The sequence below is a fragment of the Anarhichas minor genome, unplaced genomic scaffold (assembly GCF_050575085.1).
Source record: "Anarhichas minor isolate MPS153535 unplaced genomic scaffold, ASM5057508v1 ptg000002l, whole genome shotgun sequence".
NCBI classification, from domain to species: Eukaryota; Metazoa; Chordata; class Actinopteri; order Perciformes; family Anarhichadidae; genus Anarhichas; species Anarhichas minor.
In genome coordinates, this window is record NW_027466448.1 from 9,050,619 (window position 1) to 9,068,645 (window position 18,027).

The 18,027-nt window shown below is 42.6% G+C and overlaps 2 protein-coding genes across 2 annotated transcripts; both read left to right on the plus strand.

Moving 5' to 3' along the window:
• The first annotated feature begins 1,226 nt into the window (after nucleotides 1-1,226).
• LOC142947445 (uncharacterized) lies at nucleotides 1,227-12,800 on the plus strand. Its single transcript, XM_076089038.1, has 6 exons — nucleotides 1,227-1,716; nucleotides 7,328-7,749; nucleotides 7,852-9,703; nucleotides 10,286-11,161; nucleotides 11,554-11,668; nucleotides 11,859-12,800. Exons 1-6 carry the CDS (start codon nucleotides 1,355-1,357, stop codon nucleotides 12,063-12,065), a joined length of 3,834 nt encoding a protein of 1,277 aa, XP_075945153.1. The 5' UTR covers nucleotides 1,227-1,354; the 3' UTR covers nucleotides 12,066-12,800.
• A 435-nt stretch (nucleotides 12,801-13,235) lies between these two features.
• brf2 (BRF2 general transcription factor IIIB subunit) lies at nucleotides 13,236-17,608 on the plus strand. The gene is made up of 4 exons (XM_076089098.1): nucleotides 13,236-13,557; nucleotides 15,415-15,474; nucleotides 15,606-15,927; nucleotides 16,344-17,608. Exons 1-4 carry the CDS (start codon nucleotides 13,404-13,406, stop codon nucleotides 17,137-17,139), a joined length of 1,332 nt encoding a protein of 443 aa, XP_075945213.1. The 5' UTR covers nucleotides 13,236-13,403; the 3' UTR covers nucleotides 17,140-17,608.
• Nucleotides 17,609-18,027: the final 419 nt, after the last annotated feature.

Below are 18,027 nucleotides of genomic sequence, written 5' to 3' on the forward strand. Positions count from 1 at the left end.
TATTTATTGACATTTTTTGTATGATGTGAAATTAGGAGAATGGTAACACTTACAGTACAGGAAGCTCAAACATTTAGAGACATACACATCCTAATAGGTCAGTTTGTCTTTAAGCTAATGACCAAAGTCCTTCAGTGACCCCGATTCCCCTGCCTCCTTTTCACTGCCATGGGAGCTTGTTGTATATATCGGATTAAAACTCTTTGTAAATACTTTCAGAGATTCTTTTACAGGTGCACAGCCATCAGGAAAGCTGCGACCATGTTCAGTGCCTAGTACTACTACTACTGTTACAGCACTGCCAGACAGTGCGTCACATTGCTAATTGGCTGAAGGCTCTATATGTGTCTTCGCCTTTAATCTTCGCTGGGCACCAGGAAGCAGCGAAAGTAAGATAAAGCATTTGCAGGCCTGGTACATAATGTAAGCCATAGTAATGTAGGTTTTTAGATTTGTTTGTCTCAGGTTGTTAGGAAAGTCTGTTTTAGAGTGAGGCATGTTCCCCTTCTTCAACAGCAGGAGTCAGGTTTCAGACATCCATGTTGCGTGTTGTGGAGTGAGTAACACACATACAAAGCAGCAGCTGTATAGATACATACTTTCTCCATTCCCATCTCATCCTGCCCAGGCTCATGGGCATGGAGGGTTTATCTCAGCATGCATTGAGGTAAATGCTAGGAATCAACTCTCCATCACACTGAGCATTCAATCCATCTGAAATCCCCACAGACACCGCAGCCTGATTAGGATTCAAACTGGAGCTGCATGTGAAACTGAACCCAACCGTATGAACCCTATCCCCTGTCTCATGGCTTGTCAGGTATCCTGTCCTCTCTCCATGTGACAATTGGAGCAGAGGTCTCATGTTTTCAGACCTAGATCAGAAAGATGTTAGAGTAAGAATAGATGGAACTGTGAATACATAAGAACATGTCTTAAATAAAAAGATTTAACCAACTAAGGGACTTGTGGTGATTAAAAACGGTCTATTTTAGTTAGTACCCAAATCAATCAATCAGTCCTCTCTTGAATGTAGCTGCTGTGATGCTGACGCACTCTGACAGGTGTCAACAAGGAGCAGGTGGGGCCTGTTGGCTCCAGTAAATGGTTGTTGTGGTGTGAATGGGCCAAGCAGTGTGTCAAATTCGTTTCGCGTAATCTGTTAATCTGGGGGCGTGTCTCGTTTAAACCAAGGACCCCTCTCGGTGGTAACCACGCCCAATCAGCTGTTTCCTCAAATGCACCGAAGCTCACGGGAAAACTTTCCCCCGCTCCTGCCCTGTCTCTACCCTGAACCGACGGCAGACTTTCAACCGCGTGTTGTCCCTGACTTTGATATCTGTGCGGTGTCAGAATGTCTCTGGCGGATCAGCAGTGGTGTCCCACAAGCGTCCAGGTAGCGGTACACCAGGCCAGAGGCCTCAGGGTGAAGGGGAAGAGCGGCACGAACGATGCGTACGCGGTCATGCAAGTGGGCAAGGAGAAGTTTCAGACCTCGGTGGTGGAGAAGAGCGTGGCACCGGTGTGGGGGGAGGAGGCCGCCTTCGACCTGCCGCCGCTGCTGCTGCTGCATCAGGACGGCGGAGGAGGCAAGGAGCGCGGCACGCTGCACGTCCACGTCCTGCACCGGGCCCTGGTGGGTCCAGACAAACCGCTGGGACAGGCTGTCGTCAACCTGCTGCAGCTCTGCGAAGACGAAACCCGCAACAAAACCGAGTAAGTCCCCACAGCAGGAAGTTTGAAGGTCATAAAAGGAAAGAAAGGATGGATGAATGGTTTGAGAGGGCAACCAACCGTTGTTATACAGATTATTGTCTGGGTTGTGTGGTACAAGTCAGCAAGTAGTCAAACTGTTCATCACAAAGTCCCAGAATGTCCAGGCATGTCTTGATTTCTTCGACCAACAGTCCAAAACCCAAATGTTAGTTTATTTGTAAAGGAAGACTCAGAAAAGCAGAAATCACATTTAAAAAAAACTGGACCTAGTTGCTGAAACGTCTTGTCAATAAACTAATCAATTAATCAATTACTACTATTTAAGCCTCTACCAAACAAGTGGCATTAACTTACATTTACAGGAGGCATCATTGAGCGTGTCTAATGGTGGGGTAGCCCAGTGGTGCAAAATAAATCATTCTATTGAAGTTTCTTTGAGGAATTGAATGCCTCCGCAGCTGAACCTGAGGACAGAAAAAGTCTTTATGTAAAGAAACAAAATAACCCACATGATCACTACATTTTTAAGGAGTCTGGGCATCAGACACACTGTTCTGTCCTGTTGGTGTTTTCCCAGTCTTCTGAATACATGACTGTGTTCTATGCAAGTTTACGTGAAATGTTACTCTTTGCTCTTAGATGAATGTAAATGAGGAAAACATGGTGAATGAAATAAACACTGAGCAGCTTTGATTTTCATCTGCGTCACAGATTGCTTGGTTGCTGGTTCTGTCAGTCATACTGCAGCTTTGTGGTCTTGCAGGACAAAACTCCATAATCCATATAAAGTCCTTTTTAATAATTACAAACTATGTTTGCAGCATCTGTAAAAACAGATCAATGTTGCCAAAGGAATATCTTTCCCTTAATTTGCGCGTTTGAAAAGACTCGTTGGAAGTGAGTTCCTGGGATATTTGCAAATTTTTGCCACTGACGTGAGGTATTTGAGCACACAGAGTCATGCATCACACACACACACACCCGCTTTGGTGGGTTTGACTTCTGAACGTTGCTCACTCGCTCCGGTGCAGTTTAAGGGATTTGTTCCCCTGGCAGCAGCCTTCAAGGAAGCCAATCAGCATTACCTACTCGGGCGAAAGATGCGAGTCAAAGGATTCACTCTTTCACTGGCTGAACTTGTCAACAACGGACAGTTTCCCCAAAGAAGACCCAGACTTCACCTCACTACGCCCAATGAGGCACTTTTTTGTGAGGGGAAAAAGATAAAAACACGAAGCTTTCAGATTCTATACCACATTCACACCCAGCAAAGTAGATGAAGTAATTAACTGCAGCCACAGGCCTCCCGGTGCTACTGTATGGTCTCGGTGATGGCAACCTGCTCCTTTTTAAGCAGAAAAGATGCTCTTCAGTCACTTTTAAAGAAGAGGTGTAACATTTTAATTCAAGATGTCCTTGTTAAAATGTGTAAAAACCAGTCTGTAGTTCAGTGAGAATAGAAAATGTTTTGTTGTGCCAAGCTGTTTCTGAGAATTTGTCTCCCACCGTGTGACCGGTATTATACAAAAGCCTAAATACGCGCGCACACACACACACACACACACTTCCTTCTCCCACCTTTTCCAGGGTTGCTTGTTGTTATTTGGGTTTGTCTGCTCCGTTTTTTTAAGTTTTTGGTCATCGCATGAATTGCAATGTAGTCCATAGCAAGGCTAGATTTGGTGTTCATTACTGCTCATGTTTTGTTCATAATCAAACAATATAGATATGCTGTCTGTTCATGTTTCAGCAAACCTTTTATAAAACAGAGCAACCTGCTTCAGTGAAAAATCAATAGTTGAATCAGATCTGAGAGCATGAAACAAGCATTTGGCCACAAATAACCTTTCATACCGTTCTGCCTGCCTGTGGCGATTGTCCAACTCTCTCGGCGTGCTAAGCTGACCTTTACCTGGCTGTACTCTGCATTTTTGATCGGACATGGTTTTGGGTATAGTTTTGTGAGGATTTCTTACCCTGGAAAATATTTTGTTTGTAAAATCATCAAACATGCTCTAGCTGGTGTTGAGTAATGCTTAACTTGGATTTCTGTTGATCTTTCTCTGTGAGCTCGGGGAATGCACCTTGACTCGGAGGGTTAAATCCTGCTTCAGCCTCACATTCCTGACTGTTTTTTTTTATCTATGAAAGGCAAACAATGATGGCAACAGAGACGGTCTTGCAAGGTCAGTTTTTCTGAGCAAGACCACTGTCTGTGCCGAACCACGACGGACAAACATGTTACATGAGCTGCCGGTAGACTACAACAGCTCTACTGTTTGAAGGACGTGGTGTTTACTGAATTCGGTGAAAGCAGTTAGTCCACCATGTTCTAATCTTTGAACATGTGTTGCTCGCTAAAGAAGGAGCGGCTGGTAGCAAAGTCGTCACTCGGAAGTATTTAGGTACTTTTAGACAGAACAGGTGGGAATGAACAGAATTCATAGACGTGTATTTATTAACTGAACCTTATGCCTGTGCTTTTTTTATTTCTCTCTAAATAAATGTCTTCTGTGAAAAAAGCCTATTTTCTAACTTAAACTGTCGGCTACAAGGGCATTATAAAACCCACATCAGTGAGGCTACTGACACGCTGAATGACATTTATTGAAGTGCTTCTTTTACCAAAATGTGCTGTCAGGCCTGAGAGCACCTGAACTGTGAAGCCTGGATACATAAAAAAAAAAAATGGGAGCTCAGATGTAAACAACCTCATACCACATAGCAGCATTATAGTGTGAAGATTTTAAGGCACGTCTCTGTCACAGCTTCTGTTCAGCATTTTGCCATTTGAAACGGCTTCGCTGAAAGTTCATCTTTCCTTGACATAGCATGTATTGTGATTTAATTTAGGTTGGAAAGGGAATTTCTTTTTAGTGTCACTCTGGTTTCTTTGCACAGGCCTTCCTTTTGACTTCTCTTGACTCGTGGGTGTGGGCTGATGCAATGAGCCCGGGACACTTGTGATCCTTGGACATTGTCACTGTTGAGTTGTTCTACTCACTCCGGCAGCTCTTTTGGCCCTCGCACAGCTGTGCCCTGTGATAAGAAAGGTTTGAGCCAGGCAGTCTTATCAGTAGTTGAGGCTTCACAAGGAAGGATGTGTGTGTGTGTGTGCGGAAAGTGGAATATATCTACACAATGTTGAGTCATGCATTATCATCCTCTGTGCTGTACAGCAGAACCCTGTCAACTCTTCACACGGGTGTGAGATTACGGGGTTTAAGGGCATCATCACCATTATTATCATACAGTCCCTGTTTAGTGAAAGTTTTCACTTTTAATTCCTCACACTGCTTACTACCCCAACCAGCTAACGCCCAAACACTTTTGCAACTTCCCCTCTGTGTAATCTGAATTAACTGTCTTCTTTTTTTCTTTTTTTTTTTTTTCTTTTTAAACTTCATGTGGGATGTATTTGTGTACATGTGGCATCAGCAAAGTAAACTAGTTGTTCAGGGTTGTGATTACACTCTACATTTCAGTATAGTATACACAATTACATTTATAATGGTATAGTTTAGCATGCAAAGGCAGCTGTAGTACATTGTCAGTAAGTATTATACACCTATACTGATACTACATTCTTCTATTATATTGTTAGGCCATATTGATGAGGGAGAGGAATCGTATAGTTCAGTACAGTCCTACTTTGACAATGAAACTTGAACCATATGTCACTGTGCATGGGAGTAAGAACATGACGCCTACAGAACACTTTCTACATTTGCATGATAAAGAAATGCAATATCTTTCTCACAGTGTTCTGTTGAAGGACATTCATCAAGTCCCTCAGTGGTATATTTATAATGTCAAGGCTTGAAATCTGCAGATCGCATCCCATTACTCATAAGCGGTGTGGGAGGCAGGGGAGCTGAGACTGCAGTCTTACTTATTTGACAATTTCCCTCCTTTTCATTTGTTTGTGCAACACATCTGAAGCAGTGCTGAGGGTGAATCGCAGTATCATATCTTATTCTATACCACCAAAAAGACTATTGTCTATATTTATTGTATCGCAGGGAGAAGAGTTATGTGAAAATTAGGGGGAATCTGTTTATTTTGAATTTAACTTTATTTTTTTCGCATTGCAAAAACAGACACACGCAGAAATGCACCCACGGCCCCTTCCTCATTTCCTCATTTTCCCCAGGAATCCAGATTTCAGTTGGAGTTGTTTGTTCAGCGGTGAGCTGACCTCAGATTTCTGCCTGATAGGCACTTTATATGCTGACTGCTCCTTTTCGTTGTTCTGTTAAAGTATTCTACTTATTCTGAGACCCTTCTGTCGGTATTGGGCCATGACTCCTGAGCTTTGGAAAGCTGGCACAACGTCAGTGGATAGCTTGATGACTTGGTTTAGGTTTTTCTACACATTTTTACAAGACTTGCATTTTAAGACGCTAGTTTAAGGTTGTAACCAGTGTTTATATCATATAGCATTTTATTGTCAAGCTACACTTAAATGTGGTGGTTATTTAAAACGTGATAATGAGTTTTATAGCAGATTGGTTTCCTGTGAACATGACCGGTGTAAGTATTGTGAGAAGAGACTCATCTTGTAAGATATAAACTCCGTCCTTCAAGGGGCCGACTTGAGGCATAGTGGGTCATCAGAAAGCCTGCTGGCTGTAAGTCTATGTGACAAATCCGGTCCTAAAGGTGTGCATTTTATTGAGATCTGAGACATTGGATGAAAACATGCATAAAGGCTCTCAAAATATTGGTGAAAGAAAAGTATACACAGTACAAGCATTCATAACTTTCCAACATGAGAGGCTGTCCCAGGCAGAAGAGTGTTATTATTGTTATTTTTAAAACTTTCCTTCGTGGTTAGTTTTCTGGTTGTGCTTAGATCCACAGATTTTCCAAAAACATTCAAGTGGCTGCTGAGTCACACTCCATTTGCTACGGGATGGATCATAGTTTCCACAAAGAAGCTGACGAGGTCTAAACATCAGCATACTGTTCATGACTCTCAGTCTTTTAGTGTCTATGATTCGTTTCAGTAGATTACATTACGGTGAATAATAGTCTTTAACACCTTGTTATTGCGGTAAGTGTGTGAAGCAATACATCTTAAAAGTTAGTAACGGTATTTAAATACAGAAAAGACTATTTTAATTTTCTTGCTTTATAGAGTTTCAGCTAATTGTTTAATTTTTATCAATCTCGTAGCATTTCTTTCAGCTTAAAAGCCCTAAATCCCCTCTGTACTGTACACTAGCAGCTAAAGAGCCAACTTTCAGGAGTTTGTAGAGACCAAAGAACCAAGTAAGAGTGAGAGAATATTGGACTTTCATTCACCAGGGGGCAACAAAATCAAGCTGAAATGAATGATTATGTTTCTCTTTATCGGCTGGATTTGTAAAAGTTTACCAAATCAACTTTAAAGATGAATTTGTCTTTTTTTTTCACTGCCCTCAAGTGTTTTTTTTTTTTTAACCTGAGCGAGCCAAAACTAAAACAAGAAGGCAATGACATCAATAACATATCGAATGTTTTCTTTACTTTTGTAAATGTTTGCAGAATTAATCAGACATTTGGGAATTAAATCTCTTAACATGCATTCAAAAAATGTTATTCTAATGCGATTCTTCTCTTTTAACAGATGGTTTAAGTTGCTGGACAAGACTGGCAAGGCAGACAAAGACCGAGGAGAGGTGCTTTTGGACATCCAGTTCATGAGGAACAACATGACTGCCAGCATGTTTGACCTCTCTGCTACCGGCAAATCCAGATCTCGCCTGGGCAAGTTCAAGGACAAAGTTCGTGGCAAGAAAAAGGATTCTGACACTGCGTCTAACGTGGTGCCATCCTTCACCCAAGTCCTGACCGACAGCGATGAGGAGGGGGACGGTGAGGTAGCAGCGGGCAAGGGCGATAAAAAGAAGAAACATAAGATGAAGTCTTTGTTTTCCCACAAGTCTAACCTGCAGAAGAACATGTCTCAGTCCATGACCGTTCTGACTGCAAAGAACATCTCGCTGAGCGGCAGCCAGTCGTCTGGTCTAAATGTGGATTCCTCTGAAGGTCGGGAGCAACAGTTTTCAAAATACTCCATCACCACTACGTCATTTATTTTCTCTTGTACACTGTCATTAAATGCATGTTGACTTTCCCTTGTCCCTCCAGGTAAAAAGAAGTTCAAATTCCTGATACATAAACGCTCTAACAGCTCAGACGGCAAAGATGCCGCCTCCGGGAACCAAAAACAAGGCGCTGCAGAACAGAGTAACGTGTGCATCAACGGCAGCCATGTCTACCGTGACGAGCCGCCGCCCCGGGCCTCTCGCACCAGCTCAAACTTCAGTCTGACCAGTTCAGGCCACGGATCCATGGAGGACGTCCCTGAAAGCTTTCCTTCAGCTGTTGATTCACTGAGGGCGGTGAGGCAATATTCACCATGGACAGAAGAGGAGGAGGAGGAATTAGAAAACACAAAAGAGGATGTGGGTCAGCTAAGAAGGGAGGAAGAGGAAAAGATTAGGATGGAGGAGGAGATGAGGAGAGAAGAAGAAGAGCTCGAGAGGTTGGCTGATGAGAAGAGACAAGAGGAGGAAAGGAGGACTGAAGAAGAGAATGTTAAAAGGGAGGAAGAAGAAAAGATTAGGAGGGAGGAGGAAGAGAGGAGGCGACATGAGGAAGAGAGGGTTAAGAGAGAACAAGAAGAGCGTGAAAGATTGGCAGAGCAAAAGAGGAGACTACAGGAACAAGAAAGGATTGAAGAAGAGAGAGTTAGAAAGGAAGAAGAAGAGAGAGTCCTCGAAGAGAGAGTTCGAAAGGAGGAAGAGGAGAGAGTCCTCGAAGAGAGAGTTAGAAAGGAGGAAGAGGAGAGAGTTCTCGAAGAGAGAGTTAGAAAGGAGGAAGAGGAGAGAGTTCTCGAAGAGAGAGTTAGAAAGGAGGAAGAGGAGAGAGTTCTCGAAGAGAGCGTTAGAAAGGAGGAAGAGGAGAGAGTTCTCGAAGAGAGGAGACGAAAGGAAGACGAGATGGTGAGAAGGCAAGAAGAGGAGCGGGAAGAAAAGAGGATTGCGGAACAAGAAAGGATGCGAAAGGAAGAAGAGGAAAAGATTAGGATGGAAGAGGAAAGAGCTCGGGAAGAGAGGATGGGACAAGAGGAAGAGGAGAGAGTAACGAGACAAGAGGAAGAGGAGAGGGTAACGAGACAAGAAGAGCGAAAATTAGCAGAGGAAAAGAGGAGACAGGAGGAAGAAGACAAGAGGATCAGGATGGAGGAGGAGATGGCTGAGGAAGAGAGGAGACGGGATGAAGAGGAGATGAGACAAAATGAGAAGCTTGAGGAACAAGAACAGAGGCAAAGGGAGCATGAAGAAAGGATTAAGAAAGAAGAGGAGAAGGCTAGGAAGGAAAAGGAAGAATGTGAGAGATTGGTTGAGGAAGAAAGGATTGAGGCAGAGGAAAAGATTAGACGCAAGGAAGAAGAAAGGATAAGGGTGGCGGAAGAGAAAAGGGAGAAGGAAGAGGAGAGGGTTAGGAGGCAAGAAGAAGAGCGTGAGCAGTTAGCAGAGGAAACGAGGATACTAGAAGAACAAAGGAGAATTGAGAAAGAAAGGGAGAAGAGGAGACTAGAGGAGAGGGTTAGGAAAGAAAAGGAAGAATATGACAGATTGGTAGTAGAAAAAATGAGACAACAGGAACAAGAGAGGAGAAAGATTGAAGAAGAGGAGAAAATTAAAATGGAGGAAGAGGAGAGGATTAGGAGGGAGGAGAAAGCTCAAAGGGAGAGGAAAGAGGAGGCCAGAAAGCTGGAGAAAGAGAAGTTAACGAGAGAAGCAGAAGAGCTGAAGAGGGACAAAAAAACTAAACACAAAACTGTAGGGAAGAAACCTACAGTGGAAAGCCCTGCAGAAGTCATTTCTAACAATCCATTTGATGAAAACTTTTCCAATAATCCTTTTGAGGAGATTCCTGACTCACCTGCTGGACCCGACAGCCGCACAACCAAGGGGCCAACTGTCCAGCAAAGGTTAGAATTTACATAAAAACATAAAGTCAGTCACTACCTGTATACATGTGCAGGAAATGTTATCTGAATGTAGATCATCAACAGTTCCTCTCAGCACTTCTCTTTTAAAACGCAGCCCAAAGCTGACACCGTCATGAAACTTGCATAGCTTTGTGTGTTGGGGTTGGTAGAGTGCGCAGACACATTCGTGTGTGTGTGAGCAAGGATACGTTTCTTTTGTCAACTGAGAATCGAGGCTCATTGCACAGTCTCACCTCATTAAAGCAGGTGGCATAGGAACAGGGAGTAATAATGACTTGAAACCACGGGTAATTACTTTGTGAGTGACGGTGAAGCTTGGCGATCTCAGGATGGTATTTTAGAAGATTGTATTCTTTATTATATCTCAATCCATCACGTTGCCTTTATTATACATTTCTTTTTTAAATGAACATTATTTGTTCGCTATTGTTTCAACACAAGGTTTTATTAGATTTTAATATCTTAAATCTCAATTTCAACATTCAAGAAAAGTTATCTTTTTGTTTTCACGAGTATTCAAAAGTATGCTTTAATTTCATGAAGTCTGTGTCTCACTTCCAGGGTTCAATCTGCAGCACCGTCGGTAGGAAGCAAGCCTGTTTCCTCTGATGAAAAGGACCCTGTTAACGCTCAGCGGGAGAGGCGACCGGCTCCTCAGCCTCCAGGAAGGAATCCAGCTGAGAGACAGAGTCAGAGGGAGCAAGACGGAGCTACACAACATCTGGCACAAATTAACAAGAAGAGTAAAGACAAAGACATCAAAACCGTCAGCGTTCTCCCTCAGCGCTTGGTGCAAATGATCGCGCCTCTGAGTCGGTCTCCCACAGAGACAATGAACAACCAGAGCTTGACGCAAAGTTGTGCCGCCAAAGATGCATCAAATCTAGCGAAACACGGTAAATGTACTGCTCCGCCTAGACCTCGATCTGTGGAAGAAGGGCCGTCATCTGACCAAAAAACAGCCCCGTCTTCTGATGACAACATTCCCCACGAATGTGGCTCAGAGGCAAAACAAGCCTCTAGCGTTTATGGTTTGAATCCCTTTGAAGACGATGAAAATGCAGCCCAAGATGATTCAACCACCTCTGGTAATACTGGTTCAGTACACTGGCCTCCGGTCGGGTCACAAGCTGCTGATAAAGACGCCGCCTCTCAAACAAAAATCAAATCCTCAAAAGCCCGCGCTCCCCAACTTCCTGCAAAGATAGCCGCCACGTCGAGCACTTCAATCAACCAAAACACTGAGGGAGGCCGTGGTACAGGTGGTACAGGCGTGACTGTTACCGGTGTAACCCACACATGTGACCCTGCGTCAGAGGCCGCAGGTCCTGTGCGTGTCCAGGAGGCTCCGCTACAAGAGTCCCAGCCTGCGCCAGTGCAGAGTGCTGGGGAGGACGCAGGTGGGAAGAAGGTGGGGCCGCCCAAAACTTCACGCAGGTGAGGCGGTTCAGACCCTCCACAGACTATTTATATAACTCATCAATCTCCTCGTATATTATAGATCACACACCACTAGCTCCCAAATCATGACTTTCATAAAAAGATTCATAACGCCGCACATTCCTGATGTAGAGTCTTCTATGAATCATTCTTTATTCATACTCGTTCATTATCCATCTTTGCTTGTATTATTGATGATCTTGTATCTGATAAGGTCGGTGTGGATGGCTGAGCTTGCAGCGACAATACAAACGTATTCTGTTTGACTGGTGATTGCTAAATGGTTGCTAAAATAATACAGCTTTAATACTTAATGTTTTATTTCCTTTAACTCTCATCCAGTTAATACCTGCATTGTTCTCTCTTTTTGTTTTGTTTTGTCATTGCAGGCTTCAACCCGTAAAACCCCTTAATCCTTTGGAACAGCAGTCTGTTTCAGTCGTTAAAGGGGTGAAAGATAACAGCTCCGCAGGCATCCTTTGTGACGTTCAGGTGAAAACGAAGGTATTTCTTTTCTTTTTAACCAAACTTTTTATGGTGGTTAAAGGATTTTCTATCTCTAAATTAAACAAGGAAATAATCTGTTTATGTGTAAATGCTTGTTCATCAAATAGCATCAATATTTGAATATTCCATTTTTGTCATATTTGTGTTTTTAATATACACATTCTCCATGTTTTATGTACTCTCACAGGTAGATGACACTGGGCTGAAAGGGCCCTACTCGCAGCTGACTCAGGGGGAACTCATCTCTCTGGTGCTCAAACAAGAAAAGCAGCTGTCGGCGAGAGACAAAAAAATATCAGAACTGGAGCAGTACATCGACAACTTGCTTGTGCGGGTCATAGAAGAGAAACCAAGTATTCTGTTGTCCCTGAACCCTCTGAAAAAAGCTGCATAGGTGGATTCACAGCTGACACTTTATCTCCTCTGTTCCTAATCGGTTCAGAGCCAGTAATCTGATAGTACCGCAACCGAAACTTCAAAATACTTGTGAATTACATTGTGAAAGGTAGCTGGAGTAAATGTTTGGATTTACAAGGTTTCACTATATTGGCAAATAAATCATTAAAATTTCAATATATTTTGTAAAAGATATCTTGCAGAAGCTGTTGCAGATTTAACTAAAATCGTTTTAATTGGGGGATTATGTCAATTTGCAATCAAAGATGTTAAGTACAAAGATAATCTACATTTTTCTGAATATTTAGCAATATTTCTTGACGCTTTACTGCATAATGTTGTGTGATGTTCTTACAATTGTTTCATGTTGAGAACTCAATTATTTCCAGAAATTACTTGCCAACATGACCTAATTACTGAATTGTTTTTTTTAATGGTAAAAAATATATGAATTATATAAAGCAACTGTTTCTATTGACTGTTAGCTTCCTGTACTCTGGAGATATCTTCAGTGTGAAGAACGGCCTTCTTTTACTCTCCAAACTACGGACTAGTTATGTAGATAATAATTCTTGCTGTTGTACTGAATGTCAAAGTTTACATGATTCTAACTCCCAAAAGGCACTTTACTCTTCTTACACTGTTAACATGATGTTCACTGAATTATCACACTGTGTCATGGTATTCAAATATGCAAAATTAAATAAAGTTCTTTCTTTTTCTGATAAACGGACATTTTGCCATTCCTGATCAATAGTTTCGCTATCGCTGTAGTTTTTAATGTGTATTCATATTGTGTGCTCTTTGGGATTCACTATATTCTATTTTATTTTTTCCCTCATATTTTGATATTCCTCCAAATCAACTATCTGTCATTTCAAACAGTTTATAATATTTACAAGTGAGACCTTACTTAATAATTTAGGATCTCATCTCTTCAAAAATAAATCCATTCTCTAGACTTGTTTGCCATATTCCTGTGTCTAACGTTAGTCTTTGTGTAATGCAGCCTACAGTAAATCAAATGTTAAGACTATAGTTTCATTATCAGTGAGTAATGAGGATATGTAGATAAAGGTCCTTGATTGACTACTGGTGTGCACTGTAGGCTGTATTTATATCGGGACCAAGCGGAACCTTCGACTTCCGAACGTTTGTATCTACCCGGACACATTATATGCGCCCCACGGCGACGTTCACTGGTCGTTCCGCAGCTGTTTAGTTTCTTCATGAGCCCATCAGTGTAATTGCAGGTGTTCAAGCTAATCACCTGTTTCGCATTGTTAACAGTTGTCTTTCCGCTGTCACTGCACGCGGGGTGCAGGTCATTTGAAAGATGTCTCGTGCGGGTTTGAGCTGCCCGGGCTGCGGCTCCTCAAACGTTGTGGATGATGATCTGTACTGTCAGGCCCAGCTGGTGTGCGTGGACTGCGGCTCTGTGGTGTCCGAAGGAACTCTGGCCTGTGAAAGCGAGTACGTCGGAGGTTCAGGTATGTAACGTTGCATGAGTTATTAAGGACGTTTTCCCTGAATTATGTTTGTGGTGCTCACAGTGACGTCACTGGATATCACGTTGACAAGTTTATTATTTTTGATTTAACGACAAACTGCAACGTTTAAACTCGCCCTGCATAAATGCTGCAAGCATGTGGGAATATGGCAATGGGCTCGTTCGAGATGAACCATGCCTGCGCAGAATCGATCACCGGCGATAGATTTGTGTCAGACTTGCATGACCCCAGTGCATGATGGGAAACGCCGGGCTGTCTCCGGATCAAAGAGCTGATTGGCTCTTAGATTTGACAACAAACGCCACGTTTTGTACAAAATCCAAATTTTCTGTGTAATTGTAATATTTAATATTCGATTGTTGGCTATTAGTCGCATGTTGTGGGATGAAGGTTTAAAAAAAAATGATTGATTGATAATAATAAAGCTTTTTTAAACAACACCTATAAAAGCGAGCAGCAAAGTGTTTCACATGCAGACATAAAAAGAACGCAGCAATAGCCCGATTAAAACTGATTCTTTTTAGGCTGGTATCGGTATTTAGGAAGAGAAAAAGATCTTATCAAACAACGATACAATAATATATCTTTACCTTCTCTCTCTCTCTCTCTCTCTCTCTCTCTCTCTCTCTCTCTCTCTCTCTCTCTCTCTACTTCTACTGTGGTCAAAACAAAGTTTTAGAGAAATCTAGACTATTTTGTCTTGGTCTCAGGGGCGTAAAGTGTGTTTGTTTTCCTGATATCAGACAGAATTGTCAACTCTCTACACTCTGTTCCCATCTTCAATCTGACATTGTCTCCACTAATCGATTTCCATGGAGGATGTGGGGGGGGGGGGGGGGGGGTTCTCTAGAGACCCACGCATCCGCCTCAGTTTTATTTCATTTGTCATGCTGTGACAACACATCTCACCTGCAAGACACTCTTAATGGTGACAGACGGACACAAACACCAGGCAAAGTACTCAAATCCGCCTCTGTGGTATAGTTCTGCTACAGTAGGTGTCCTCAGGACCCCCAAGATGTTGCCATGACACACACACAAGGGGGAAACAATACCAGCGTCGCTGTCACGGCTAGTGATGATAATGAATCTTGATGCATACCTCCTAAGATTTTTATTTTATTTTTACGAAGCAAGACACTCAACCTTTGAAAAAAGCAACTTTTCAGTGCTTTGTGGTGGACAAACTATGTAAAGGACACACCGTTTCTAAATGATCTCAAACCTACTTTGGCATTTCTGTACTGTAATATATATATATATATATATATCTATATATATATAGATATATATATAGATATAGAAAAGATAAGATAAACATGTCCCTCAGTGTGCCCTGCAGCAGCTTCATGGATCATAACATGGCCAGATTAACCCGTCAGGGGCTCTTTAGTAATTTGGTTGAACACGTGTATTTCGGCATATGCTGTATATTTTGCTGTGAATTTTGACAAAGGGCCCAGAGGACTAATAACAATGTTGCTTTATTATGTTGAAATATTGCAAATGCCAAAACACGTTCAGTTAATCACATTACCTCAAGGCAACACGGTGAAGACCCCTGAGGGTTTGGGGCCCATGGAGCAGCTGCCCACTTTGCCTGGTTGGCAATCGAGCTCAGGGTCCAAACGGCTCAGAGAAACTTTAAAAAGCTGCTCTGTATGAAGAACGATCTGTGCCGTTTGTGTAAAGTGAATCAGATGAGTTGACTCTTACACCAGGTTGTACAGAAAGATATAGTTTAGTGTTTGTAAATTGTTAAATAGCACGGTGATAGGTGCATGTTGTGCATTCGATTTTGTCTTTGTCTTTACTTATTTTTCTTTGTTTTTACAGATGTCAGCTACAGCCGAACCGCAGCTGAGGCCAAGAGGCCATGTATGAACCTGATAAATGGTGAGATCTTCTCTCTGAGGGGAGCTTGTTAGAGATATTGTTACATAGTAGCTCTTCTATATATATACACATGTGTGATCTCGCTTCTCTCACACGCTCATATGTCACACCTCTTTGTCACACCTCTACAGGTGTTCAACGTGTGAAAGCCATTTGTCGGATTCTCCGGGTCAACAGTGAGATCGAGAAGCTGTCGCTGACCTTTTTCAACCGGGCTTATCGGCACGAAAGTTTCATAAGAGTGAGCCTGCGGAAGAAGGAGGCTCTGGCCGGCTGCTGTGCGCTCGTAAGCTGCAGATTGCGTAATTGGCCCATAACCATGGGAACCATCAGCTGCCTGACGGACACCGACCCGATGGCGGTGGGAGCGATTTACCAAGAGATGCTCAAGATTCTCAACATCGAGGCTCCGAGCTTCAACGTCATTGATGTGATGGAGGCCCACAGTCACGAGTGAGTGAAGGACAGAGGTCTGAACCTCAACTTATTTTTTACATTGTACAGTAGCAACATTTAGATAACGGCTCATTCTGACCAATCCAGACATCGGCAGCCATTCTCATTTTCCTCTGTTACTCAGATGAGTCTCATTTCATAGAAAACTGACCGGTTGTTATTATTAATTCTGCAACCTGTAGTAGTTTAAATGTCCCACGCTACTATAAATGACTCTTGATTCCCATAGACAGGCTCACTTTTATTTACAAATGTTCACAAGTGGGCGGGATCAGTCTTATTTGTGGTTTTGTTAAGAAAGTTATCGGACAGAAAAGAAAACAAACGGTGCTCTAATTCATTCATAAGAAGTGCTTTAAATGATACATTTCTAAGACTTACTAAAAAAATGTTTTTTTTCTTCTTTCGGTCAGGTACAAAATTAGCTCGCTTCACGTTCCTGAAGAACTGGCTGAGAACCACAAGGACTTGACCAAACGCGCCGTGGAGCTGGTGGAGCTGTCGGCAGATGCCTGGATTGTGACTGGCCGTAGACCCGTCCCCGTCATGATGGCCGCCATCTATCTGTCATGGCAGTCCTTGAAACCCAACAAGCACCGCTTGAAGTTAAATCTGGACAAATTCTGTCGGCTTGCCAAAGTGAATAAGCACCAGCCTGCTTTGAAGAGGATAACGGAGATGAAGGAGGTGCTGTGTAAGCTGGGTAAGGAGATTCCCTGGGTCCGGGATGCGGTGACGCCAGACAATGTTGTCCATCAGGTGGAGGATATTCTGGCACACAGGTACGCGCTGCTCAGGAGGGCTCTCAGAACCCAAGAGGACGTCCTGCTGGAAGACAGTCAGGCCAGCTGTGAGGAGGCCGCTCCCTCCCAAACCTCTGAGCTCGTGGATCAGAATCCAAATGCATCGTCTGCGGAACAATGTGGACTGAATGCTGAAAGGACTCGGCGACCGGGAGACGATGACTCACGCGCGGTGGAGGAGCTGCACAGAGACACTCTGAAGAGCCAAGATCCAGCACCAAACTGGGGGAAGAGAGTGCTGTTTGCTCCCCCGTGTGTGATCCACCCCAAGAAAAGGAGAACGGAGCAGCCCGAGCTCAAGGATGTTACCGGAGACGAAGAAATCTCTGACAGTGAAATTGACTCGTACATCCGCACTCCTCGGGAAGCTCGAGACTTTGCTCTGACGCAGAAGATGCTTTCTTGAGTGACGAATCATGACCCGCTGTGCCTCAAGACCGGATGCTTCAATTTTCATAAGATTTGGTTTCGTGATGAGAGATGCTGCAACCTTTTTGTATGTAGTTTCATGCAGTAAATGATCCTACGTGTTTTTGTTTTTTGCTGCTTATACTTGGTTCTCTATCGATTAAAGTTGTTAAAGTCATTAACAAAGTTGAATTATGAAGTGTGAAGATCTCCACTTAAACTGCAAAATGCTTTTCTTTTAAAGGAAATATATAATGGTAATAATAGAGTTTAAATTACATTTTTTGTTTTGCACATCGCTTATAGAAGTGCCCGAGATGAAAGTATTTACCTGGTTTAAAATGTGTAATGTTGGGGTCATGTATTGGTTTTGCATAATTAGACCAACTTTGTATATAATTGGGCTTTCTCTCAGAGATTTAACATGTCACCGTAGGGAAATAAAGACGTCTGCTGCGTAAAAGGTCTATTATGCCGAGCCTCGGATGAAGCCTTCATTTAATGTGTTGATTGAATATCTACAATGAGTACTTTCATAACGCCTAAAGAGGTTTTTAAGGTGTTACTACTCCATTACACCAGCATGACATTCTGAATATTAGCTGCGACTGATAACACTGTTAAAATCCATCTTTTCATTGCCAGAGTATGTGATGTAATTGTCAAATTCTTCAAAGAAGAGAGATGCTTGAATCACAGCAGCCCCTGGGATTCATTCAATTCAATTTATTATTTCGTTTTTGCAAGCGCTGAGCTCTTTTGGAATATAATCTAGAATACTAGTTAATGATTCAATTCAGCCTCTTTATATATAGAGGATATTATACACATTCAGGCCCATATAAAATACTACAACTCGCCTAATCTCTCACTTTTTGATCAGAAA

Excerpts from the sequence above, each read along its gene's own strand:
- LOC142947445 (XM_076089038.1), top strand. The coding sequence starts at position 1,355 with ATGTCTCTGGCGGATCAGCAGTGGTGTCCCACAAGCGTCCAGGTAGCG. Across the intron at positions 9,704-10,285 it reads GGGCCAACTGTCCAGCAAAG|GGTTCAATCTGCAGCACCGT; the intron begins GTTAGAATTTAC and ends TCTCACTTCCAG. Across the intron at positions 11,162-11,553 it reads CCGCCCAAAACTTCACGCAG|GCTTCAACCCGTAAAACCCC; the intron begins GTGAGGCGGTTC and ends TTGTCATTGCAG.
- brf2 (XM_076089098.1), top strand. The coding sequence starts at position 13,404 with ATGTCTCGTGCGGGTTTGAGCTGCCCGGGCTGCGGCTCCTCAAACGTT. Across the intron at positions 13,558-15,414 it reads CGAGTACGTCGGAGGTTCAG|ATGTCAGCTACAGCCGAACC; the intron begins GTATGTAACGTT and ends TTGTTTTTACAG. Across the intron at positions 15,475-15,605 it reads ATGTATGAACCTGATAAATG|GTGTTCAACGTGTGAAAGCC; the intron begins GTGAGATCTTCT and ends ACACCTCTACAG.